We start from the raw sequence: 26,031 nt of genomic DNA, 5'->3' as shown, positions 1-26,031 counted from the left end.
AAAAATTGGAAAAAATGACATTATCTATTATAGAAAATTTATAAACTTTTTTGTAAGGTATTTAAAATTTTTTAATTGATAAATTAGCCTAGGATCAAGTTTTTTTATGGGAAGGGAAGAGAGATTAGGATTTAAACACTTAAATATCAAAGTCTTTTAGACGATTTACTTGAATCATGCTTGTTTATAAATTATTGGGCTTAATGTTATTTCAAAAGCTTAAACTTTTCATTTTCTTTTTCAAAGAATAAAACCTCTTTTTTTTTTTTTCTTTTTAAGAGTAAACAGGGACTTTAATAAAAGACAACCAAATCTAGCCTTGGAACAAACCAAAGACCCACAAGATGAGAATGGTCAGAATAACAACCTGTAAAGGCCTCATGTCTTCTTCTTGGGACAATCTCATGCCAGGAACTTCTAATTACAAACGTCAAGAAAAGCTGACAGTAGTTCTTACCACTCCACACATCATGACTTAGAAAATGTGAATGAATATCTTTCAGAACAGGCACGACACAGTGAAGGATCCTGGGCCTGAGCTCCTGGGATGTCATTTCATACCAATCAACTGTGCGATCTAGAGCAAAATCACTCAGCCCCTTTCTGTGCTTTATTTATCTAAAATGAGAGGGTTGCACTAGACGAGCCATACCCTGCCTTTTTTGTGTTGTGTTACTCTAAACAGCCTTTATTTTTATTTTAAAATGAATATATGAATGTAGATTTACTTTTTCACTCTTTCTAATTACGTAGTGACAAATGGACAAACAGACATGCCACTCAAGGAGACTTTTCAGACCTAGAAAATTTTACAAAGTGGTCGGAATCCCCCAGCCTACTTGGATGAGGATAAGGAATTCTATCAGGGAGGCATGGATAGGATCAGATTAAAAGTAACATGGATTGGATGAGGGTCTTCCAGTGGTGTGCTGGAGTCAGCATCAGATTTGCTTATCTCAGAGGACTTGAGCCTGCTGTGCACGTCACTTCCCAGCTCCCTCTTCAGCGATGTGAAGGGGGTGACTTGAAGTTGGTAATAATGGGAGTATTTACACCATGAAAACTGGCAAATGCTAGTTTCTTCCCTCCTAGAAGCCAGTTGCTTAATATTAGCACACTGCTCTCCTTCCAGGAAGCATGTTCCTTGAGGGCTAATTGTCCCCTCAATATTGGCAGAGAACTGTATCTGGAGAGGACCAGAAGAGAATGTCATCCCACTGAAAGTATGTTCACTTTGCAGTTCAGCAAAGGTGCATCTTTCATGGGAGTTATAGTCTAAGTAGAAATGAATTTAGAAGATAGTAAAATTTCCCATAAAAACCCCTTAAATTACTCATAACATACAGGAAGTATCTTTTTTTTTCTCAGTGAAGCCCAATACAGTGTCACCCTTCACTAATGAAACAAGTCATTGTTTCTGTTTCGTTTTGATTTAGGTATTTTTATTTTTGGTCTCATTTTGGCTAATACGAGATGAGCTAAAATGTTGCTAGACTAGAATTACTCTTTTTTTTTTCCTTTCAGGCACAGTCTCACTCTGTCACCCAAGTCGGAGTGCAGTGGCATGATCTCTGCTCACTACAACCTCTGCCTCCTGGTTTCAAGTGATTCTTGTGCCTCAGCCTCCTGAGTAGCTCGGATTACAGGCATGTGCCACCATGTGTAGCTAATCTTTTGTATTTTTAGTAGAGAAAGGGTTTTGCTATGTTAGCCAGGTTGGTTTCAAACTCCTGGCCTCGAGTGATATGCCCACCTTGGCCTCCCAAAGTGCTGGGATTACAGGCATGAGCCACCACACCTGACCTTAGAATTACTCTTAGACCAATGGAATGCCTGCACATCCAAGAGGGGCAAGTTCATGGAGACTAAAGGAACAGGGGTATCATGTCTCCCTCTTACCTTGTGTTTACTACAAGAATGGTAAGCACAATTGCCTACTTATTTAAAATATCGCTGATGGCTCACTTTTTCTTTCTTTCTTTCTTTTTTTTTTTTTTTTTTTTTTTTTTTTTTTTGAGACAATCTTGCTCTATCACCCAGGCTGGAGTAAAGTGGCACAATCTTGGCTCACCACAGGCTTTGCCCCCCGAGTTCCAGTGATTCTCCTGCCTCAGCCTTCTGGGTAGCTGGGATTACAAGTGCAAGGCACCACACCCAGCTAATTTTTGTGTTTTTAGTAGAGACGGGGTTTCACCATGTTGGGCAGGCTGGTCTCGAACTCCTGACCTCAGGTGATCCACCCACCTCTGCCTCCCAAAGTCTTTATATTTCATTGATTGATTTCCCAAGCACAAAGTTTAATTCACCTAAGTGTGATGTGCATATGATGAAACTCCACTGTACAGACACACAGATCTTTGCAGAACTATTTTTGGCAATCCTTATGCCCCTGGGTAGGCTCAAGAAGTGAACAGGTTTGGTGCGGGATTGTTTTCACCTCCTGGCTACTCACTGTACCTAAACCTATCTTTAATTATGGAGAGCATGTGTCTCACCAAGATGGCATAAGCTGGCAACAAGAAAGACCTGACTGATGCCCGTTTGGGAAGCCAAACAAGTGGGAACGAGTCAACGAAACAGAGATGGCTGCCTTTTATGCAAGGCTTTTCCATAAAGAGGTTACACTGGGGCAACCAAGAATGAGTAGAAAGCCCAAGCTAAACTTTAGCTTGGCATTCACCATTTTCTCCTCACTGAGCGAATAGGCCCTAGCTTCGGGCAGAGCTGTGAAATGGTGCCTCTCTAAGAGCAACCATAGTTTCATCACATCATTAAAAGCCAGCTCTTTTGTCGTATGATTCCTTTTCCCTACAGTTCCCATGTCATGTGTGCTATTCTGTTTTTCTCCAAACACTATACACTTGAAGCACTTGCCCTGACTTAGTTTTAGAGAGGAGATGTGATTGAAAGAGCAAGAATAAGAAAGTGGCCAGATTCTGCTGCAGTCTGGTAACCCTAAGAGTGTCAGGGACCACTTGCCTGTTTACTTCCATCCTTCGTTTGTTTTGATTCAAGCCCTGATGTGCTGTGGACTTACCTCCCTAAGTAATCGGGTTCCTCCTCTGGCTGTGACCTTCACTGCATCCTTCCCAAGGAGACACTTTGGGAAGTTTTACTGTATTTATGCTTACCAAAGAGCAGTGGAAGCATTAGGATCTCCATCATGATGAGAGTTAAGCCATACTGCCATTTCACACGTATACATTTATAATCGGATGGGAACCCAATACAGTCTGTGTAGTCTGAATCCCTAGTTTTATTTCCAGTGAGCTGCTTCTGTGACTGAAGCACTTCTGTGGGCTTTTAGGAACCATGGATGTGCAGATGAGAGAGCACAGGCTCAGAGAGTAAGATGGATTTCTAGTGCTAGGCAGGTGAACGACACACTGTGTTTCAAGTTCGAAAAGCAAAACCCTGGTATCTGACAGTGCAGAACTACTGATTCCAAGCACCTCGCACCATGGTGCATTTTAAACCTGAGAACAAAAACCTTTCCCAAAATTTAAAACTTTTCCTAAATCCTTATGATTATTCCCAGTTGTTGAGATTGGATGCTTTGGTTTTATTCAATAACTTGGGCTAAATGTTAATATCCCAATAGGTGGAACACGTCTCTTCCAGAGTCATGATAACCAAGGCTCAGAGCTGTGATTTTAGAAAACAAGATGACTATTAAATCCTTTTGCCTGGTACACCTGAATCTTTTTCTCCTGGCAGCTTCCCTTGCCTGTATGGAGCATCTGAAAAGTCTGAGCAGATTCTGAAGTCCAGGAGCACCCCGGCTATAAGGCTCTTGCACTGTGACAAAGCTGCCCATCTCCAGTGCAGCCTGGGTGACCTCTAGTAGATGGGTGGGGGCAGTTAAGCCCTGCCACTTCTGCCACAGTCCTAATTCCATGGAAGAAAGTGTTCTGCTAATGGCTAATCCACTTCCATGGTGACCTGGTTTTGCCTGAGGTAATGCTAGGAATGAAGATCGACCAGCACAGAGCATTGCTAAATTAAGTATGGTAATCTAATTCATTAATGATTAGGTTTCTTCTGTTAGTAAAGTTTTAACCAGAATCAATTAGATGTTCTATTATCATAGCTTTTGTAGATTGGATGGATGAATAAGTAGGGAAAGAGTATTAATGTAGCTGGTAGGAACCAGTGTTGCTGCTTGCGGCTGACGTAGTAACGCTAAGGCTTTAGCTCTTCAAAAGCTGAACGAAAAGGCATGAAAAGCATTGCAAGTTTGTTTCAGTATCTAGTTGTCCCTGTATTGTCTACACAAATCCTATTTCCTGCTGCGATTCCTGTTTATTACACATTCCATGTGTCCGACTGATACTAAACACTGATAGTAAAATTGCAAACCTCACTTATCTGTGCTGTTGTGAACAGGTAGCTGACCTGGAGCCCTCGAATGGAAAACAAGTGCTTCTGTTGAGCTGTAGCATATACAATATAAATGTGCCTATGTGTATTAAAATGTCTTCTGTAAACAGTGAGCCACTGACCCTTCTATCAACTGTGTGTGTGTGTGTGTGTGTGTGTGTGTGTGCACGCGTGTGTGTAATTGTTTTCCCAAGAGATAGCACTGGGGGTGCCCAAAGTAACCTGTTCTTATGTCTCTTTCCTGCTGTGAGGAATGTCCCTTACCAGGAAATAATATTCTACAACAGAGATGTGGAATGCAGTACAGCTTACCTGATCCACATGTATAAAAACTAAAAAACCTGACCCCTCCAATATTCACATCTCAGGGAACATAGCCCAGAATTCCAGTCTCTGCCTTTCACTCTGCCCCTCAGTCCATGGGCAGCCTATGCACGTCTTTCTTCAGCACTCTGCCTTCCTACCCCTCAACATCCGTGCCCCAATCCATCTACCGAAGCAGCAGGTAAATGTTCTAAGGTCCATAATCTGGGACCGAAATTAATGGGCAGCTCTGAACTCTTGCAGCTAAAAGCTACCTGTCTCAGGAGAGAACAAAGGAAACTGTCACCCCTATTAGACCCACAGTGGGTGGGCAGCCAGCAAGCCACTGGCTCCCTGGGCTTGTCCTGAAATAGCAGGGTCTTCCAAGTTTTGTGGCCTCCAAAGTCCTGCATGCGAAGTACCCTGGTGTCCAGGTCACGTTAAGTGTCCTGTTGTGCGGTCCAGCAGCCATCTGAGCAAAGGGCAGGATCTAGAACTCTTCAGATTCTGAAGAGTACCCGCCTTAAGCATGTGATCTCATTTTCGCAGGTTACTTTGGCCTTTTTATCCCCCGTCTCCTGCTCATGGGTGGGGTCTCCTTTGTGACGAGTTGGTGGTAGAAGAGCTGATTCCAGAAAGTTGTTTGGAACCAGAGGGCCCTTGTTAGTCCTACTAACAAGGAGTCGTCTCATTCTCCACCTGGCCCACCTGACTCAGCCACTGAACACTTCCAGCCTGAAGGAAGAGATGTGAAAGTCAAAGTGTATGTTTCACCGTATAAAACGAAAACCACTTCATCCCTTTCGGATTCCTGCATCCTGAGTTTAAGTGCTGACTATTCCCTTGAAACCCAGTCAAATCCTAAACAGAGCTCAGCTGCTGCCTTGGTCATGAGCAGGGAGAGCTGTTTCACCAATCCTGAGCTAGAGCCATAAAACGGGTCTATAAACAAAAGCTTATAAAACATCAAAACTTGAACTTCGACTGTAAATAATTCTTTATGCACTTAAGAGTAGCTGTTGATTGGGATTCTGAGCTTCGGTGTTAAAAGGTATAATCACTCTATGCTCCTGTAACAAGGGCATTGTCCTATCAAACCCACAGGAGCTCATCACGTACAAAAGCAATTAATCAGAAATGACCATCCCCCGGTATCCTATCTCCTCCCCTGTCCGTCCCAACTTCACATCACCAGGCAAAACATTCACGCCCTGCAAGTTTGTGATGGGTGCCACGGCCACTGCTCTTTTTTGCCTTCCTTGCATGGCTCCCTCTTCAGTTATCACAAATTGATTTTCTTTGTGGAGCTACTCGGAGTCCATGTGGTTCAGGTGGCTCAGAGGCTGGGTATGTTAACCGGTGTGTCCACTCAGTCCCATGTGCTCTTCTGGCCACAGTGACTAACTAGGTCAATGGTAAGCATATGCCCCTAAGCCAGACGGAATCAGTCTTTTTGGCGGGAACTACTGAGGGACTCCCTCCGTCTTCGGAGGTTACTAAGCAGGTGAAGTGAAAACCTGGAGATGTTGACAACCAACTTTGTCCCACATAAAAAGAGCTTTCTTGGCCAGGCGCAGTGGCTCACACCTGTAAGCCCAGCACTTGGAGAGGCCGAGGCAGGCAGATTACTTGAGGACAAGAGTTGAAGACCAGCCTGGACAACATGGTGAAACTCTGTCTCTACTGAAAATGGTGTGTGGTGGCATGTGCCTGTAGTCCCAGCTACTCGGGAGGCTGAGGCAGGAGAATTGCTTGAACCCAGGAAGTGGAGGTTGCAGTGAGCCAAGATGGCACCATTGTACTACAGCCTGCAACAGAGGGAGACTCGTCTCAAAAAAAATAATAATAAAATAAAAATTTTTTAAAAGCGTAGCTTTCCTTCATTTACTGAAGGCACACAGGGCCTTCAGTGTGGAAAGAAGCAACGCTCTGATGTCAGGGTCTAGCACCTGGATCCAGCTACGCTGGAGTCTGCCTGATTGAACGATGTGGTTGCACCTGACTTTAAAATTCCACTTTCCAATCTCCCCCCAGGAAACTAGTTTAACCTTTGCAATGAAAATATGATCTGCACAACTAATCGCAAGTGGACTCAGCAGTGTTTCCCTCAAAGGGGTGTAGTGTAATAACTTTGGTGGGGGCCGGGCGCGGTGGCTCAGCCTGTAATCCCAGCACTTTGGGAGGCCGAGGCGGGTGGATCACGAGGTCAAGAGATCGAGACCATCCCGGTCAACATGGTGAAACCCCGTCTCTACTAAAAATACAAAAAATTAGCTGGGCATGGTGGCATGTGCCTGTAATCCCAGCTACTCGGGAGGCTGAGGCAGGAGAATTGCCTGAACCCAGGAGGCGGAGGTTGGGGTGAGCCGAGATCGCGCCATTGCACTCCAGCCTGGGTAACAAGAGCGAAACTCCGTCTCAAAAAAAAAAATAATAATAATAATAATAATAATAACTTTGGTGGAATGTTCAGGAGGCAGAAGTTCAAGAACCCCAAATTGGGCAGAGTTTGAAAGACTTCTTTATCATAGGATTTCTCAGTTTTCAAGTTGCTGGTATGTATCTGAAAGCTCTCAGAAGAGTGGACACAGCAAATAATTCTTCTGAACCCTCGTCTGACTCCTTGGAATCCATTCACTAAAGAATATACTTTGGTATGGGCATAGTTTGAGTTTTTCTCCTAGTCTAGGCTATTAAAGAGAAGCAGAAATGCTTACAAAACAATCAAATAGCAAGGCTTTAGGGGAATGACCAAAGAAACCAAACCCCAAAACAAAAAGCATTAAGGCTCTGTTCTGGACTCAGCTAGATCTATCCCAAATGGCACATAATACTAAATCTGATGATCCACAGAAGAAAAAACACTTACTCATTCTCCAAAGTTTTAAAATGGCCATCAAGCTTGGTGGCCAAAACTAACAACTCGATCTCAAAAATAGAAGCCCCCAAGTTTTCTCCAGATAACTCTGTTATCACCAGATCTGCCTTCCCCTCTTCCTAACCCTTTCAGATCTACTGGGCAATTTTAATATTACAGATGAAAAGGCACATCACACAAAGACAAAGACTGGAGAACAATGTTGGTAATTTCATAGTTATTTTAATAACCAGGTTTACATTAACAGTCACTTGATGATTTTTTTTTTCTTTAATCTCAGCTAAACTCAAAACACAGTTTTCTTCACGGTTCAAACCAAACAGCTCTTCACGTTCCAGAGCTGCCTCACAGCTAGCACAGATCACGGGAGATTTACTGTCTGTCCATATCCACCAGACACAGAACTGAACACCCACACACCAGTTTTCAAAGAGGGAACTTACAATAATGCTGGCTGCCCAGGGCAGCCCATGAGTGTATCTGGGACTCAAGCTGGAGTTTTCCAGAGGAAAAAGCCTGAGAAGCTTGTGGCAATGAAGATGAAAACTGCCCACCCTGTTGGAAAGGGCTTCTCAGCGATGACTGAAAATCCAGGATCAGGCGACAGCCCTTTGTGGAAGCGTGACACTCTGGGTATAGTCATGAAGAACAAGGCTGAGGGACTTTGAAGGAAACCCATTTTCAGGATGACTATAATCCTATCTCTAGAAAACTTAGAAGTAAAAGAAATATCTCTACTAGGGGTAACTGATTTAACAATTTCACAAACACCCTCCTTACTACCCAAGCCCGTGGCCCTCAGAGGGAACCAGGACGGATTGCCATCTTGGTTCAGAGGCAATGTGAAAAGGTTGGAGGGACGGCGGGGGCATCCTTGGGGCTGGGGGCGGGCAGGCCAAGGGATGAGATGGCAAAGGATGGTTTGGGAATGAGATAGAAGATCCAGCGTGCCTTCCTACACTTGCATGATGTGCCAGTGAATTCAGAGAGGGCCAGGACTCACCGTCATTTTCTTTTCCTGAACCTTTTGTATAGGGCTATTTGATGTGTCTTATGAAACGGAACAAATCTGAATATAAATTTTAACTCAAATAGCATATCTCGGTACTCATGAAAATAGTGGGAGTTATACTCACAATTCCCGGGGATGCCTATGCTTGGAGAGTTAGTAATGGTACGTGAAGAAAGAGAGGCTTCCCTACCTCCTGTTTTCCCTCTTGAGGGCATTCCGGGGTTGTTTCCACAGCAAGGAAAGCTTGTGCAGAATCAAAGGTTCTGGTGGAATAGTTCACTTTGGAAGTCCCAAGGGCAGGGCGGCTGACCAATTTGGCCATGAAAGACTTATCTTCGTGGCCCAGAGAGGTTGTGCAGGGGTGAGTCGGACTCAGGGGCTGAGTAACAGCAGAGCAGATGGTGCGGAAGTGGAAGCTCAGAAGCGGGTTTCTCTGTGTGTCTTTTCCTCTCTCTGGTGGTTGTGGCTGGTAACTGCAACCTATCCCAAAGTACAGCCCAGCCAGTGAGGTACATGCTTCCGATCTGGCAAACTCTCTCTGCACACGAAACTGTTATTCTGAGTTTGCTGATAGACCCTCAAATATTTGAATTGTAAATTAAGAGCTACATGTTCCCTTTTACTATATTTCCCTTAAAAGGAAAGCACCATGAGAGCTTTAAAATAGCAAGATTCCCTATTCTAAGGGGAAATAGTCTTTTTTCATGATTTGAACAGAGAAGGTAGCTTGTTAGGGGCAATCCTCTTCCTTAGCTATCTCCAAATTCCTTTGCAGCCCAGTGCATACTTTTCTCTGGTCTTCAACTTGTTCAAACCTGCAGTCAGAGATATTGGTGTCTCCTAAGCACTTAAAAGGTGTCTGAGGCCTGCTCTTCTCTTCAAAGTACTTAGCACACAGGGTTACAGGTGCTACCACCTGGATTCCCCAGAGCATGAAAGTCTGATCCCAGGTTGAATATGTTTCTCCTGAAAATAAGTATCTTGGTTCTATAGATTCTTAACTTGCCCACAGGACTTGCTCCAAAACTGAATTTTCAGAAGCAGCATGATTGGGAAAAGGATATTCAACTCCGACAGACAAGGGAGATGCAAGCACTCCACACTAATTTCTTTTAGGTGCCCCAAGGCGAAGGCTGCCTCATGTCACTTCCACTCACTTGGGGAGATTCTAAGACTGAGACACAAAGTTCCCCCAGAGTTTCTGCTAATGGAAGGGGAAACAGATGGTTTAGAATGGAAAGATCGAATCAGGGCCACGAAATGTGCTCCCTCTTCTCAAGACTGGCTTTGGCTTTCCCAAATCCCTGCTTGACTCCCACATAACTGAAATTACCTATTACTAGTAAAAGTGAGGGAAAACCTAATAAAAACTTTCAAAAAAAAAATCCTGTTTATCATGGATGTGACAGGATCTCACGAGATCAAGAGAATCAAACACAAACTGCCTGTTAAGAGAGGTCCTTCGTTCTGCCTCCTCTGAGCTAAAATCCTAACTTGGGATGCCAGAAGCATCACACTCTTTTCGGTTTGCAAAGACAGAAGAGTGAGAGGTGAGCTCGCCATGTTTAGCAGGCGTCTTTAAGATGTGGGCACCCTCACCCTCGGGGCCTGTGCTGTGTTCTCAGCTGCTGGCTTTTAAGAGCACCAAAGAGGCAGGGAGGGCAAGGGGAAGAGAAGTGTCATTTGTTCTGTCCCTGCCTGGCCTTCCCAACCCAGGAAAGAGAAGGATTTGAAAGCAACACTGAGATAGAGGCCCGAGCAAACACTGGCACAATCAAGCAGGTGGAAGAAATTGGGTTTTGGCGTTTTAATAAATGTTCAAAGAAACAAAATTTACTTGTAGGGGATGTGACAAAGAACAGAACCCAGAGACTGCCTGCCTTCTCCGCAAACCCCAGGGGGCTATGGTGATGTGATAGCGGCCACAAGAGGCTATCTTCCATGGAAATAACATACGTCATCGACACAATATACAACACCCCTTCCGCTCACCTGCCCACCCACCTCCCTCCTACATGCCCTACCCCAGCCTCTCTGCACCCTCCAGCTTACTCCGGGCTCCCACCACCCACTCACCCCAAATAACCTGCGTCCCTTTTGTTCATTTCCCTGACGTCCCAGCTTGTCCGTCCCCTTGTCATAAGATGCAGCACACTACACACGCTCTCAACACTATGATAGAGCAGACTCTTTTACCTTAGCGGCCTGTCTGATTGCATGCATGTAAATGGGGGGAAGGGGGGGCCAAACAAATCAAGGCTATGCATAAACAGAAAACAAAGCAATCTTTGTAAAGCTAGGCAAGCGAGCGTAACATTGGAGAAACATAAGGCTTGAGGCTTATTGATTCTTTAGATCGCAACCGTTTGGATTCGCTTTCCTTCTTAAATATCGGTGTACCATTTTGGCTTCAGAAAATCTCTTCTTTCTTCTGCCCCCCTCTTCAAGGAAAGGCTTGCTTAACTCAGAGATGTAATATTAGAACGGCCGCCTGGGGGCGCCACGATGCGCTTGCTGGCTGAGCGAACCCCCTCATCCACTTGGGTGCCTGCAGTTGGAAATAAATTCCCAGGAGAGGAAAAAAAAAAAACAGGAGTGTGGGCAAGAGAGAAACTGGATTAATTTTAAGAGAGCAAGATATTTAGTGCCTTGCCGGCCTCACCTCCCAAGAAACTTTCATTCCAGTCTGTCAGATCTTCTAGACTTTTCATATGGCCCCGAAAACTACCCTCTGGTAAGAAAAGCCAAGTTCTTATCTAGATTTCAACTGACCCAGAGCATGATGATAATACTGGGAAGAAGAACAATGATAAGGATGTGACACTCTTTGTGGCAGGCAACGTTTGAGGTGCTTAACTAATCATCTCCTTTAATCCTCACCAGCCTGGTTTGCGAGAGGGACTCTTATCTGTTCTACGGAGGAGATAACTGAGGTTCTGAAAGGTTAGGTCACTTGCCCAAGGTCTCACAGTGCAAAGTGGTGATGGTCAGGTCTCTGTGACGACAGCTTAAATAGGAATACCAATGTGTGCTTGGGTCTATTCAGAGAGGAGCCTCTAAAAGCTTAAGAATTAAGGTAGCCAGAGAACAACAAAAAAATGGCAAAAACTTTGAAAAAACTTCTTATGACTAGCAGAATGTGACCTCTGGCAAAGTTACCTCGAAACTTGTAACTCTTTTCCTTTGTCTTCCCTCCCCTAGGTCTCCCTTACCTTTCTCCCATTTTTCTGTTTCTCCCATTCCTTACCTTTTTCTCATATGCTGTAATTTTACCTTTAAATGTCTTCCCTTTCTTGTTATCTACTTTCTTCACATTTACATTATTCATTATAGAAATGTGAATCTACATTTGTTTTTCTTCATTTTAAGACTACTGGTTATGGAGCAACTGAATGATTAGTTTATTTATATACGTATATATATAATATATTTCCACATATATCAGAGAGTTCTTAAAGAATAGGTAAGACTAATCATATGGCTACGCGTAGTCGACGTTCAGTCAGTGGTAGCCAGAGTTAGCATTATTCTAATTACTGCGAAAGGGAGACTATAATAAAAATCCTAGGTTGGAAGATGCTACTGCAATTTGAGCACAAAAATAATCTAAGCTATCTTTTAATCTGGGCGAATAAAGAAAACACACTACGTTGCATAGCGCTCATAGGCTAATGTAGAAAATCACTATCAATTCATAGAAGGGATCAGCTCCCCCTACGCCCTGCCCCCAACCAGGGCTGATCTCTAGGAAGAATCAGTCACCATTTAAACCTAGTCTTCAGCCTGATTGCCTGGTCTTACTTTCTTACCAGGACCCCTTGTTGATTCAGTAACCTCTTCCTGCTTGCCCCAGTAACCTCCCTCAAGCTGACACCAGCGCTGGGCTAGAAAATGCATTCAGGTTGCGTTCTCAGCAACACCCTCTGGCGTCAGAGCAGTGATCTTCCCCTTCCCCACTCTCTCATCTTCTGATGAGTCTGTCCCACTCACCTGACAGGCTAAATCCCGACTGATGAAGATTCCTCACAGGTGGGTTCGGCCGAGTAGGAGAGCCTCGAGCAGAGCCCGCAGGAGTGCCCCCCTTGGGGGTGGTGGTCAGGTCAAACACAGGCCCATCATACATGCCCCTCGGGACCGCATGCAGGTCTGCCATCTGCAGCCAGAGAAGAGCATGTCATCATTCATTCATTCAGCATGTTAGGGTCTGTTCTAGGTAGCATAAATATATTAGCGAATAGAGTGTGTGTAGTGGGAGCCAGGAATTCATAATAATAAAGATAATTTGAGGAAGGGAGAAGCAGTATACAATCAATAAAGGAGGGTATCATGATAGAGTGACATAAATTGAAGCTCCATAAATAGTGGAGCTTCAATCTGAAGGATCAAAGGGCCTTGCTATGGGTTGAGGTTGCCAGAGGAAGGAGGTTGGGGGGACACCAGAGAGTGGTGTGGATGACAGCACAGCCAACAGGGAGAAGAGCAAGGGCAGAGAGCCGAAGTGGGAATCGTTATGAAACAGAAGAACAGCAGTACAGCTGGAGCAGTGGGATTGGAAGGGTAGGTTCATGACATGAGGTCATAGGTGCTGACTGGGATGGGATCATAAGGGAATTCCACCCTCACACGCTTCAGCACAGATCAGGGTGGGCAGGCCTTGAAGTGAGGTCTGACCCACTGACCCCTGGTTGTGGCTGTGAACTTGCCCTGGGGCTGTGGAGCCAGTCAGCAACTCCCACCCAGCACATGTTCTGCTTTTGGTCATGGGAAACATGGTACCTCTCGCCAAGAGGCTTATAGTCTACTAGACAAACATTCCAAGACCACCCATGGCAGTGGCACAGCTGGTACACAACCTCCACCCATTTCTTAACTTTGGCCAGAGGGGAGGCAATGAGGACGTGCTTCCAGATGAGCCTGGCCGTGCAGGACGGATCATGATAAAAAGTCCTGTCAGAGCCTCCTTCCCTGTTAGCGACTCAAGTGCCGGTACAAAAGCAGAGCCCATCAAATGTGCAGAGGCTGATTCTGGTGATGTGACGACTGTACTCCCCAAAAACCAGAACTCCAGATCATCAACAATTCTCTGGTTTCAGAATTTAAATCGCACTCATAGAAATAAAGAAGCAATACTGGGGAGGTCTCCCTCTTCTCTGTTAAGCCTAAACTGGAGTGCCGAGCTCAAATTCCACAGTCCTAGGGTAGGGCTAAGCTTGTCTCAGGGAGCACAGCACTCACATATATATGAAGGTGACCTAGAGATTGATGAGGGGAGGAGAGAAAGGTGAAAAGGGAGTTCTGGGTCTCATACCCTGAATCAACTGGAGCTGCCCTGTTTGTGTGTGTGTATGTATATATACATACATACTCATATACATACGTATGTATATGTGTGTGTATATAGGGTGCATGTATAAAAAGTACAATAAATACAGTAAGTATAAATATGTAAATATATTTATATACATTTTACATAATTTTAATCTTTTTATTGTATTGCAATATAAACAATACACAATACAATATAAACTATATAAATATATCAATGTTTCTTTATATATTTATATGATGTTATATATTAAATATATATACATATACATATATTGTAAATATATATTTAATTTCTCTGCACCTCCTTTTTATACACATGCACACATTTGCACACGTGTATGTATCTATACACTTACACGTATACATACGTATCCGTGTGTTTATGTATAAAATCAGAGAAACAAATAAGAATTTCTAGAAAACACAGTAGCTAACAGTTGTAAACACTTGCTCCTGTGCAGCAACACTGAGCAGAATGAGACAGAGGTGAGTGGTGCGGATTCTTGGTTCTTACCTTCAGACATGAAGAGTAATTCATTTTTTAAAAAATATGCAGACCTTATTTTGAATTATCCAAATTTTAAATTATTTCAAAGAAAGTGCTATAAAAATGTGGGAAAAATCATTTGGGAAAAAACTCTGGCCAAAAGTTTTCAAAACTCTCTTTAATAGTACCTTAAGTCGGTGCGGTTGTTCTTGGGGACAAGACCGTCACTGAATTTCTCTGTGAGAGTCCAGAGATCACAGTACCCTCTGGTCATGGTTACTACCCTGCACATGAATGGGAAACAAAGCCCCTGCACCACCTCGGAGCTTCCCAGCTTCTTACCTTCCTCCGGGCTTTGATGCGCTTGTAGACATAGTCAGAGAACGGGCTGCAGGGGATGAAGCGGCCGGCCCCCTGTGTCACATGCAGGTTGCCATCTTCCAGCATGATCTTGCCCTGGCAGATGACCACCAGAGGAGCCCCACGCAGCTCCATCCCTTCAAAGATGTTGTACTCTGCAGCCTAGAGGCAGGGGTGAGGAGAAAAGCCACAGTAAGTACAGAAAGAGGAGAAAGAGGAATGTGAGCACCTTCTTTCCTTGAGACCTTCAGTGTCATTTGCTGCCGATTCACCAGGTAAGCCATGAAAAGCTCACCATGCATCTGCAAGCTTCCAGTGTGAGAAGGCACCAGGAGACAGATTTGCTAACGAAAGACTGAACTTCCTAGGAGAAAAGAAGCGTCCAGTCTTTCTTTATTAAGGTCCTCAGGTGGAAGTCAACTTTTGTCATGGGTAGTGTTTAAAGAGAAGCTGGATAACTATTTGGGACGCTGTACGTCACCATCTTGTATTAAGCAGGTGTGCAGAGAGGTTACGTGGCCTTTAGGTCCCTCTGGCTCCAAATTAAATAACATGAGATGACACAATGTTTCAGCAAAGGCCATTACACCAAAAATGGGATTTCTCCCTACCTCCTTCATCTATTCAGCCAGCAAGAGGCGTTACTGTACTGCCAAGTAATTAAGAACATCAGTTTGGAGACAGCTTGTCTGCATTTCAATGCTAACTTCACCATTTGCTTGCTGCACAAATTATTTAATTTTTCTGTACCTCCAATTTTTGAACGATAAAATGGAAGATAATAATAGTCCCTACCTGTAGAAGATTACTATGGAAATCCAGTGAATTAAAAGCACAATGCCTGAAACATAAGTGCTTAAAAATATTAATTATTTTTATTAACAGTGTCAAGCCCATTTTTGTTAGGGAGTGGGCTTTAATTATCATCCTCCATGTGAAACTCCTCATGAGGAAGTCATCTGTGCTGTTCACAAGTTATTTCCCATTCTTTCTCTTTCCAGGCACAAGGGATCATTGCATGTCCTGACTTCTGGAGATTAGGTATGGCCACAGGACTGGCTAAGACCAGTGCCATGTGAGAGGCAGTGATGTACACCACGTCTAGGGGAAGATTTCAGAGCCAGTAGACCATTTACCAGGTCATGTTCTGCTGTCTCAGCAATCATGAAAACCTGTGCAGAGAGAGACTCTATCAGCCTCTGTCCCTGAGTGACTGGGATGGGAAGGGCCCATCTGCTGACCCCCTTGCTTTGGAAAGCAGAAGAAACACAGTTGAGGTTTTGAGCCACTGAGTTTTAGGGGATGGACTGTTAAATTGCAACCCGTCCTAGTCTAACTACCCTGGTGCACCACATAAACACATTTCTCCTGACCAAGTTTCTTGCGGGCATTCTCCATTTTACTTCACTCCCACCAGCACAAGCCTTACAGACTGGTGGTTCTTGGCAGAGACGATCTTCACAGCATCTGGGTCCCAGATGACCAGGTCGCTGTCAGAACCCACAGATATTCTTCCCTTGCGGGGATACAGGTTGAAGATCTTGGCAGCGTTGGTGCTTGTCACAGCCACAAACTGGTTTTCATCCATTTTCCCTGTGGCCTATGAAAATATAAGAAATTATATCTATAGCCATAGCTACATAGATATCAATTCAGGGCTTCTGAACTCAGAGAAAGACAACCACAAAGGCACAGAAATACAAAGATGAGCCACCTGAAAAGGTGGTGAGCTACAGAACCTCACTCGGCAAGCTCGAATTATCTGGGCTGACATGACTACTCAGGCAAAATGGTCAGACACATGGTTTAAGACAGAAGTTACTGCTCCTGAAGTATGTACTTTTTAAGCATGTACATACATGTACTTACTCATTTATCTCTTCTAATTCCAAAAAGGGTTATAGAGGGTTCACAGTAAAAACAAATGTGATTATAATCCCATCCTGTAGACATGTGTTTGCATTTGCCTATGCTGTGTGCATCGCATAAAAGGGAAAGAACCACACCCAGATGATAACAATGCGTTCCCTAGGTTGTGGAATCGAGATATTTTTGTTTCCTTTCAAGTGTGTGCTTGTCTGTAGCTTCCAAATATTCCTTAGTGAACATGTGTCATGCTGGTAATTTAAAAATATATATTATCTTGGAACTATTCCAGAGAGTGCCAGGATAAATATACACACACCGCTCTGCAGTGTATGAAGAAAGAAACACCATATCAGAGAAGAGACAACAATATTTATATTTTTCCTCTTTTCAAACCAAAGAGCCTCTCTTCGGAAAGAACTGAGTTTAAAACCTAGCTCTGAGCTTCCTGGGAACAAAGAAGAAAAAGGAAACTCAGTGAAATTACACTGTGTAGAGTACTGAGGCCTTAGTATACACAACCGTGATATGAATGTTTTTAGGATTTTTAAAATGAAACATAGAGAAGTAATCAATCTAATAATAAGATAATTATGGATTTTACTAAAACCTTTGAGAGAGTCTTCATTTGAATGGCTGTTTTCTTTTGTCAACCCTTTTGATGTGGACAAGGAAAATAAAACAGGCCACTTGCCAGAAGACATTTAGAGATAATCACTCCTATCGCCTGAATGACCATATGCCCTCAGTACAGGGTGTCCTTGATAAGCAAGAAGACTTGGTCTAGACACAGACTCACTGCTTATCACTTCAAAGGATTAGATCCAGTTCTTTCAAAAGAGGTCATAAAACTCCTAAAACTCTCCAAACAAAAAGAATTAAATCACTATTATTTTAAGCACAGGGCATTTGTACACTCAGATGAAGGAGGTGCCTGTCTGGTCCCTAGTCCTCACAGTCCAGATGAGGAAGCCTCCTTCAGAATGCCAGACCTTAGGAGTCATCACACTAAAAGGAAATTTTCCACATCGCCTGAGCAACATGGTTCCAAAGACATCTGAGCAGGTTTGAGATCCCATCTGCACTCACAGTGTCACCGGCCCAACTGGTGACAGGAAGTTCTGATCTGGCTCATGGATGTTTTGGCCCTGGCCACCCTCCCATGACCCCAATCCCTTACCACAGCCTTGTCCCAGATGACAGACATCCGCTCCTCCACACCATTGGTGCCCTCGGGAATGGCTGTGAAGTTGTCCTTCCCAATTGCTTTCTGGGCAGTGCTGAAGGTGCAGTGGGCACTCCCAGATAGTTGCAGATCCCCACTGGCAAAGGAGAAAAGGTCCATGTGAACAAGAGAGATGGCTGGAGGCACGCTGGGGGCTTAGAATCTTTTGTCCACTGTGAGGGTTTGGACTCTGACTACGTGAGTTTGGAATCTCTCCTCTACCTCTTACTAGATATGTGAGCTTGGATGAGTTTCTTCCCGTCCCTGCGCTCAGTTACCCCATCTAGAAAGTTGAGGGGGTAGGGTAGGATCATCTCTTTTGTAGCCACATAAAATGAACTCAAATGAGCAATGTCACTATCTACATGTCTGCAGAGGGCGGCAACAAAGGAGTCTCCCTACAATTTTGATTGTCATCATGACCAACGATTTAAACTTAGGCAAATGATTGAGATTCCCCAACCTTCAGTTGCTTCCTATGTAAATGTAAATGGTGATAAGACCACCTTACTCATAAAGTTATTACAGGAAACAAATGAGATTGTGAGTGTAGTCTTACCATAGATCTTGCCACATAAAAGGTTCTTTTGTTTGTTTGTTTGTTTGTTTTGTTTTTGGAGATGGAGTTTTGCTCTGTCACCCAGGCTGGAGTGAATCTCACCTCACTGCAACCTCCATCTCCCAGATTCAAGAGACTCTCTGTCTCAGCTCCCAAGTAGCTTGGATTACAGGCGTGCATTATCATGCCCAGCTCATTTTTGTATTTTTGGTAGGGACAAGGCTTCACCATGTTGATCATGATGGTCTTGAACTCCTGACTTCATGATCTGCCTGCCTTGGCCTCCCAAAGTGCCGGGATTACAGGCGTGAGCCACTGCACCCGGCCCCATGATAGGTTTTAACTGCTATTACCATTATTAATATTATAACTGTATTAATGTTTAGGATGGGGAAGAGTCTATTTTCTATGCTCAAGACTGCAAAAGAATTCTCAATACATTTTTCATACTGCAAACTCTAGTCTAGCTGATAGATGGGACTGCTCCAGTCCTCAACCCAGCTGGCCCAAGAGATGTTTTCACAAAACGCCTGCTGCTGGACATTCCTGCACCAACCTGGCCAGCAAGGAGTTGATGTAGTCAGGAGTAGTTGGGTCAGGGCTCAGGGGTGGGGATGTCACAAATGCAGCCGCCTTGGCCCAGTTCTTGCTCCAATAATGGGTTCCGTCTATGCCGAGGCTGGCGGTGATGGGCTCACCAAAGACCACATTTCCTAGAAAAGGAAGGAAATAGGCAAGGGATTGGCATAAAGTATGTGCTGCACTGAGCCCAGCCTATTAATTTAGCTCCTAAGTCTATCCAGGACTGTGGATCAGAGTCAGACAGACCTGGGTTCAAGTCCATGTTCCCACCTTTTCTAAGCCTCTGCTTTTCTGTCTGCTAAATGTGACCAAGTTTGTATTCCCTAGATCAAAAGAAGCCATGGGTTGTTAGGCGCAGTGTCAATTCTCAAATTTTGAGGCAAACTAAAATTTGAGGCAAAATAAAATATACGTATTGATTTTTAAGATTCATCCTCATTTGAGAAATACTAAAGTGCTCCAGTTCTTGCTCTAGTAATGGGTTCCATGTATACCCAGGCTGAACTAGACATATCCTGAAATTGATGAAACAAGATGAAGTCTACTTCTCAGGCTTATGAAAATGAAAAAATATGGCCTATGTGAAGCATCTGGCACTTAGTGGATGCTCGGTAAATATTGCTTTCTTCACCTGTTGCTCCTTCCCACTGCAGAGGCACCAAAGTCCAAATGTGCCCCCACCACTGGGAATTGCTAGATCCTCCCATTACAATGAAATGCTTGGGTTCCACAGGTAAAATCTATTCCTGTGGATTACAGACTCTCATGACTTTTTTTAATCATGTTTGTTACTCCTAACATGATGACTTGCTAAAAATCACCCAACAACCTAGAACACATCAAATATGAGACTAGCTTCTTAGATTCTGCCTCAAAAATTAGGGGCCTAACTACTCAGACCATGGAGAGGGAAGAAAGGCTATTGGAAAAGACATTGATCTAAGCTTCTGTTGAGCCTCTTTAAGAAGAAGGAACAGTGATTCAGAAGGCAAATGCTAACTCATAGCAAGGTGGTTGGTACCAAGTTTCTCTGTGCCAAACTCTGGGGCCAAAGCTACCCTATGAAGCCCTTGGCTTCTTTAACTTGAGTCCTCAATCTTCCACAGTCAGATTCTTCATAAATTTGCACTTTATGGCCAGGATTACAAATAGGTTTTGCCTTGTTTCAACTCCAATCAATTGGTAATCGTTGCCTAGAATTCCATGAAAAGAAGAATTCTAATAATGTCTCAGTAGAAAAGACTCACGATTGATTAGTGATGCCTGCCACAGGCAAAAGAAGGAAGCTATGGTAATGATTCACAAAGGACAGCCCTGCTTTTTGGGGTGGCAGTAAAAAGATCCATGTGATGAGAATTCAAGGGTTCTCCAGAAATACACACTAAAGGATGCAGGACCATAAAGATATGAAGAAATGAAGGTCACAGCAAGTAGTCAACTACTATTGAAAGAAATAGAACCTTATAAGTGGAAGAACTCTCCCTCTGGACTATGGTTAGCATGGGAGAGTAAAAGAAGCTAAGATAGTAATGATGCCTAGATTTCAATACTAGCTCTCCCAGATGGGAGATCCTGAACAGGTTGTGCTGCAGTTTCATCTGAAAAAGGGTAATAATGCCTATTTCTCAGAGTTCTTTGAGAATTCTACACAATAAAAAATTTGAAGTATTTATCTCAGTGCAGGGTACATAGCTGTTCCTCATTAAATTGTAACTTTCTAATATTAATTCTGAGCAGCCATATAGTTAAAGAGCCCTGATGATTGGTGACTAAACACATCGAGACTTCAATTATCTCCTGGTCAGGAGGGAAACTCTGCTACACTTTATCTTGCTCGGAATACTCTTGACTGTTTCCCCGAGAATGACGGTCCACAGATGTTTACTGACTTCAGTCTCAGCCGCTAGTTTTTCATCCCTGAAATAATACCGCCATTCCACCCTGAAGACACAGCTGTACTAGTTCTGCCTGCCAAAAAACTGAGCCAAAAGGCTTAGGGTTAGGAATTTTTCTCCAAGAAGTTTGAAGTAAGACCAGCATATAACTGAAACACCCTGTCCCGAGTGTGGCCCCCAGGCTACCCTGAGAATGGGTCCCAGGCAGAAATGCAGCTTCAACAGAGGGCATAGCAGGGGTGTGTGTTGCACTGGGTAAGGGCAGAAGGGAGTTCCTACACGCTTTTACTTTTTCTTTTTTTTTTTTTTTTGCTTTTCTCCAAGAATGAGTGAGGAGCACTGGGCTGCTTTCCTGGTTCTCGCCCAATGACTCATACCCAGTGGAGCAACCAAGCCATGTCAATTGAGACTTCTAAAAGCTAAGGAGAAAACAGCAGCCTACAGAGAACAGAGGAAGGAAGGAGGTGCCCCAGAATCTGCCAGCTAGGAAGGGTGTCTAGACAATGGGAAAGCCTCCCCTCTTATAAGAAAAATAGGATCACCCTGTGCCAGAAGGCCAGGCAACTGAAACTCAGCCATCGGCATCAGCTGAGACTATTTTTAGCTACAGCAGTCACTCACACGTAGAGATTTACAGGCCAGTTTGGTAGATGAATCACCCATCTTGGGCCTCTCCACCACCAGAATGGCCACTGGCACGCAGTGGTAGCAACCGCATCACCAGGCCTGCTAAATCCTCTCTCACGACCCAATGCAGAGCTGCACGTCTACAGCTTCTCACCTACACTCATCCCTCACCCAGCCTCACAACTGAGACCATGGGTCTGACACTGAGGATAAGAACCAGAAACAGAAAAGAAAGCTCTAAAACATTAGCTAAGCTCAAGGCAAGCAAAGGAAGCCCAAGTTAACACCAGTGGAGAAAAGAAGTCAACAGGCAGCAGGCGCAGAGCCAGGGTCGTAAAGGCCGTGGTGGCCAACATGCTTTGGAGACCCACTCAACCCCTTCTCTAAAATAACTTGTGCTTGTCTTGGTGGCTCAGGAGGTATGACCTGCATCTGTACTGTGGCTTCAATCTTGGCCAGATTATACCATCCTGGGGCGTTTACTGGTCCAGGGATGACAATATGACCCAGACCAGGACGGTCACAGTGCTTCTAGGGACTTTTGCTTGACCTGCTGGAAAAGGTGTATTTCACTTTCCCATCATGCTCTCCACCAAAAACTGAGGACAACAGGAGTCTCTTGGCATCTATTCCTGTGACTGTTTGTACTAAACAAGCCAAACAGAGGAGAGAGAGCTAAGACAGTAGTAAGCGTGACAAAGGCCTAATACTGCTGTTGAGGCCCTTTGATCTATCCATGCCTGAAACACCTACAACCGGTTATTTACTTGTGTTTGTTTAAGCCAGCTGGAGCAAGATCTTTGAATTTTGCACTCAATTTAATCCTGACTGATACATTTATAAAACTCATTTATAAAACATTTTCAGGTAAGGTGAACTGAAAATGAAAGATCAAAGGGGAGAAGGAGGATGCACAAAGTCTCAGAAGAACTGATTCAAGTTGTGTCATCTTGGACAAATCACTTAACCTTCCTGAGCCTCAGTTTACTTACATGCCAAGTGAGAGAAATCCCAGGATCCTGCCATCCACACAGGATGTGGAGAGGGGCTTCCTAGAGAGCAAGGCAATGAGCAAAGTAGGCACCATTTATATTACACAGGATAACCAGGGAGGGAAGGAGCCACACAGTGTCTTTGAGAGCTCTGAGATCTTAGGAGCACAAATCACCTTTTTTCCTGGCTTGTGAGATGAGGTCAGCTGCACTCTTGCTCATGACCTTTGTGACGTAGAGAGGGCAATTGGTTTGGCTGGCAATGGTGATGGCACGGAACACAGCCTCAGCTTCCAGCTGCAAGAAAAAGTCCTCAGGAGTCAATAGGAACATGAACCTCTCAAACTGGTGGCTCCCACCTCCACAAACTATGAGAAAGCAGTGCTTTGCAGAGATTATGGGTGATCTTGGCAGGATCTGGAATTAGACTGTCTGTAGCCACATCTCAGATCTACCACTTCCCAGCTGTTTCACTTTAGTCAGCTTCCCAGTGCCTCTGTCCCTCACTAGTAAAACAGTGCAGCACGGCGCTGTCATCTGAGAGGAATGCCTGGCAGAGGGTAAGGACTTAATGCTGGCTTGAGTTTTTCCTTAGCCTATCCTCTCTGTGGTTATCACAAAGGTGACATCTGAATGAAAGCTTTTGCTTGTCAATCTTCTCAGGACAGAGTCTCTGGGAAAACACAATAGCAAACCATTATGTCTAAAACAACCGGCCAAGCCAATTAGGCATCATGGTTCCTCCAATCCTTTCCTGCGGCAGTAAGTGGTCAGCAAAGGGTTAATTCTAGGAGGCATTTCTTACAAAAGTAATTCCCAGGTTTCTCAACACAAAGACTTCTTTTATTATTAATCTCTCCCATCTTACCCTAAGGTAGAATTCATGTTTTCAAATATACTAACCAACCCAGTGGCATTTATTAAGTAAGAAATAAGAAGTTTTCCCTTATTTTACTAATAAAGCAGAGTTTGAGAGCTGAGGCTCTCTCAGATGGCCGGGTTCTGAGTCCTGCTTCTGGTACTTAGAAGCTAGGTGATCTCAGGTACATTACACGAACCCCCAAAGCCTCAGTTTCCTTGTCTGTAAAATGAGGATAATAATAGGATCTGACACGTTGGGCTGTGGTGAGGATTAGAGTTAATCCTTGTAAAGCAATTAGCCCATTCCTAACGAGGCAACAAGGTTAAGTGCCCTTTGAAGGGTGTCTACAGATATTATTGCTGATAATATTTTCTGACCAGCTGAGGGTCTGTGTTACTCTCAAGAGGTCTGCTCTCAACTGGTGTGAGTTAGTCCAATTCACAAAGCAGTGACTCTGACATTTTTCCATTCAATTGGCAACAGTTCCCTTTTTTATGGATGTGACATTCTGGTTAGCCTGTGGAGCCCAACGCTTTTTAAAAATACCAAAAATAGCTTGTAGATGCCCAGTGGCCGTATAATGCAAACCAGTCACTGCTCATAGTGGGTGTAGCTCAGCAGACAGACTCTAAGAATTTGCATGGCTGAGCTGGCCTCCCGCAAGCTGCACTTTATTTCACGTGGATGAGACACTGGAGGCCCCTGGCCATAGATGAATGTGGACACCTTCCTGAAGCACCCAGAATTTTGTCCTCGGGTAGAGTTGTCTTTGCGCCTGGGGTCCCAGCTCTCTGAACAGCATCACCTGTTCAGCTCTCTGAACAGCCTAAGAGGGCTGGCTCCTCCTATGCTTACTCCTCCCCCTTCACACCCATGCTGACCACTTCAGCTCCCCCAGGACCTCTGTCCTGGTCCCTTTGATCTCATTCCTCCCAAGCTCTACAGGTTTTTCAACACTTTGACAACATAACTATCTTTGGAAGTTTACATCACCCTCCAACTTCACCCAAAAGGCCTTCCACAGCTGTAGAGATTTGCGGCTGAGAGACTTTTTTACTAAAAAGGAGACAGGAATAAGGAGGAGGGTGGGGTGGCAGGGCCAAGGGGAGGTTGAGAAAACAAACCAAGGAACAAAAATAGACTTTGCTCTGAAATCCCCTGGCTGCTGCTGGAAATCTATCTTGCCAGCACATCTCCACAGTGACCAGCATGTAAGAAAAGCTTCAGAAACAATGCTGATCGCCCTGGCCTGTTCACGATGAGTAAACGATTTTCCAGTCCTTCAAGTGTGATCAGCCGGGGCTTAACCTCTCTTGAGTTTCAGCTTCTTTACCTGGGCAACAATGCCAACCACACAGAGCGGCAGCAGTGAGTACTGAGATCATGTATGCAATCAGCCTATGCCAGATGTATGCATTCCATAGAAGTGACCTGGTATTAAGGAGACAGACTTCAGGGACGCTGTATGTGACTGGAACCCTAATCACAAAATTATACATTTAAATGGCAATAAAAATATCACTAGCTACAATGGAGTTTCTGAAGTGCTGATAATCTGTTTCTTCCTCTGGGTGCTAGTTATACAAGTGTATCCAGTTTGCGAAAATCCATTGCCTCCTTGGGATAGAAACATTTTTTTCTATGTGTGTTCTATTTATATTTTAAGTAAGACTCTAGAAGAGACGGGATATGGGAATGCAATCATTTCTGGTTATGATTCCTTCTTCTCCCTGTTGTAGGATTTGGAATGACAGAACAGAAACAGGATTCGCTTCACTGATATGGAGGGCCTTGACTTTGCTCCAAGTGCTAGACCCAGCCTGCTCTTTCAAAGCCACTGTGCTTTCAGGTACATGGGCAACCAATTCTCAGCTCTATGCTCCATGCCAGCAGGTGAAGCTGCTGATATCTCAGAGACATGGAACCAGCCTCTAGTCACCTTTGATTTGTTGTTTGGCTGCTAAGCACAGACATAAATAATCATTCATTTTTATACACGAGAAACTTCCATAACTGGACATAATCATCACCTATACAAATTGATGAGTATAATGTATATTTAAAAAAACCCATTCAACCTCTTATCCAAATGGCCAATATTTTGCAGGACTCCAAATGAAATAATGGAATAAGTGGAAATGTCTATGAGATTCACACTGAGATTTCCTTAAGAAAGGAGCTAGAAATTTAACACTCCTGAGTAGCTGTGAAGGACACTCCAACTTGTGCTATCTTTAGAGAGATTAGGGGTCAGAAGTAAGCATGTCTGCTACATTCCTTTCTAATTTTCTCATGAGCTCTGGAGCTAGGGTCAATCAGAAGTGGTCTTTGGAAGAAATGTTCCACTACTGCTACCTGGTACTCAAATTCTCATCACCTTTTAGCAATGTTTATTCATGCATTGTGCGTGCATGTGGCTTGAGAAGGTAAGTCGAACACAAACACGGCCCATACAAAGTTGGTGGCAGTCATAGTAAGGCTGAGGCTGTGATGATGGGCGTCTTCCAGAAGACATGGTAAGAACTAAGTCCTCACTGCTACTGCTTTTCTCCCCCTACCCCATCCTCCACCTTCACCCCCTGTAACTTACCTCCTCTGGCCTGCTCAGTACATGGCCTTCTGGACCAGTTATCCCCATTTCCAACATGCGGGTTTGCTCCTGAAATGAGAAAAGA

General features: G+C 44.1%; 2 protein-coding genes across 5 annotated transcripts in view; one reads left to right on the top strand and one right to left on the bottom strand.

Moving 5' to 3' along the window:
- STK32A (serine/threonine kinase 32A) overlaps positions 1 to 5,165 on the top strand; it is a 154,006-nt gene extending 148,841 nt beyond the window's left edge. For all 3 annotated transcript variants that reach the window (XM_074379670.1, XM_003933978.4, XM_074379666.1), the window contains one exon: positions 280 to 5,165. In XM_074379670.1, the coding sequence (XP_074235771.1) occupies positions 280 to 373 (94 nt within the window). In that variant the 3' untranslated portion in view covers positions 374 to 5,165. The remainder of the gene's footprint in view (positions 1 to 279) is intronic.
- A 5,123-nt stretch (positions 5,166 to 10,288) lies between these two features.
- The window catches only part of DPYSL3 (dihydropyrimidinase like 3), a 119,747-nt gene continuing 104,004 nt past the window's right edge, over positions 10,289 to 26,031 (bottom strand). For both annotated transcript variants that reach the window (XM_003933979.4, XM_003933980.4), the window contains exons 7-14: positions 25,947 to 26,015; positions 22,671 to 22,791; positions 18,955 to 19,111; positions 17,795 to 17,936; positions 16,178 to 16,348; positions 14,731 to 14,910; positions 12,564 to 12,726; positions 10,289 to 11,121 (exon numbers count right to left, since the gene is read on the bottom strand). In XM_003933979.4, coding sequence (XP_003934028.1) covers positions 11,033 to 11,121; positions 12,564 to 12,726; positions 14,731 to 14,910; positions 16,178 to 16,348; positions 17,795 to 17,936; positions 18,955 to 19,111; positions 22,671 to 22,791; positions 25,947 to 26,015 — 1,092 coding nt within the window. In that variant the 3' untranslated portion in view covers positions 10,289 to 11,032. The remainder of the gene's footprint in view (positions 11,122 to 12,563; positions 12,727 to 14,730; positions 14,911 to 16,177; positions 16,349 to 17,794; positions 17,937 to 18,954; positions 19,112 to 22,670; positions 22,792 to 25,946; positions 26,016 to 26,031) is intronic.

The sequence above is a fragment of the Saimiri boliviensis genome, chromosome 1 (genome assembly GCF_048565385.1).
Source record: "Saimiri boliviensis isolate mSaiBol1 chromosome 1, mSaiBol1.pri, whole genome shotgun sequence".
NCBI lineage: Eukaryota > Metazoa > Chordata > Mammalia > Primates > Cebidae > Saimiri > Saimiri boliviensis.
Note: the sequence above shows the minus strand (reverse complement) of the source record. Positions and strands in the feature narration are given on the sequence as shown.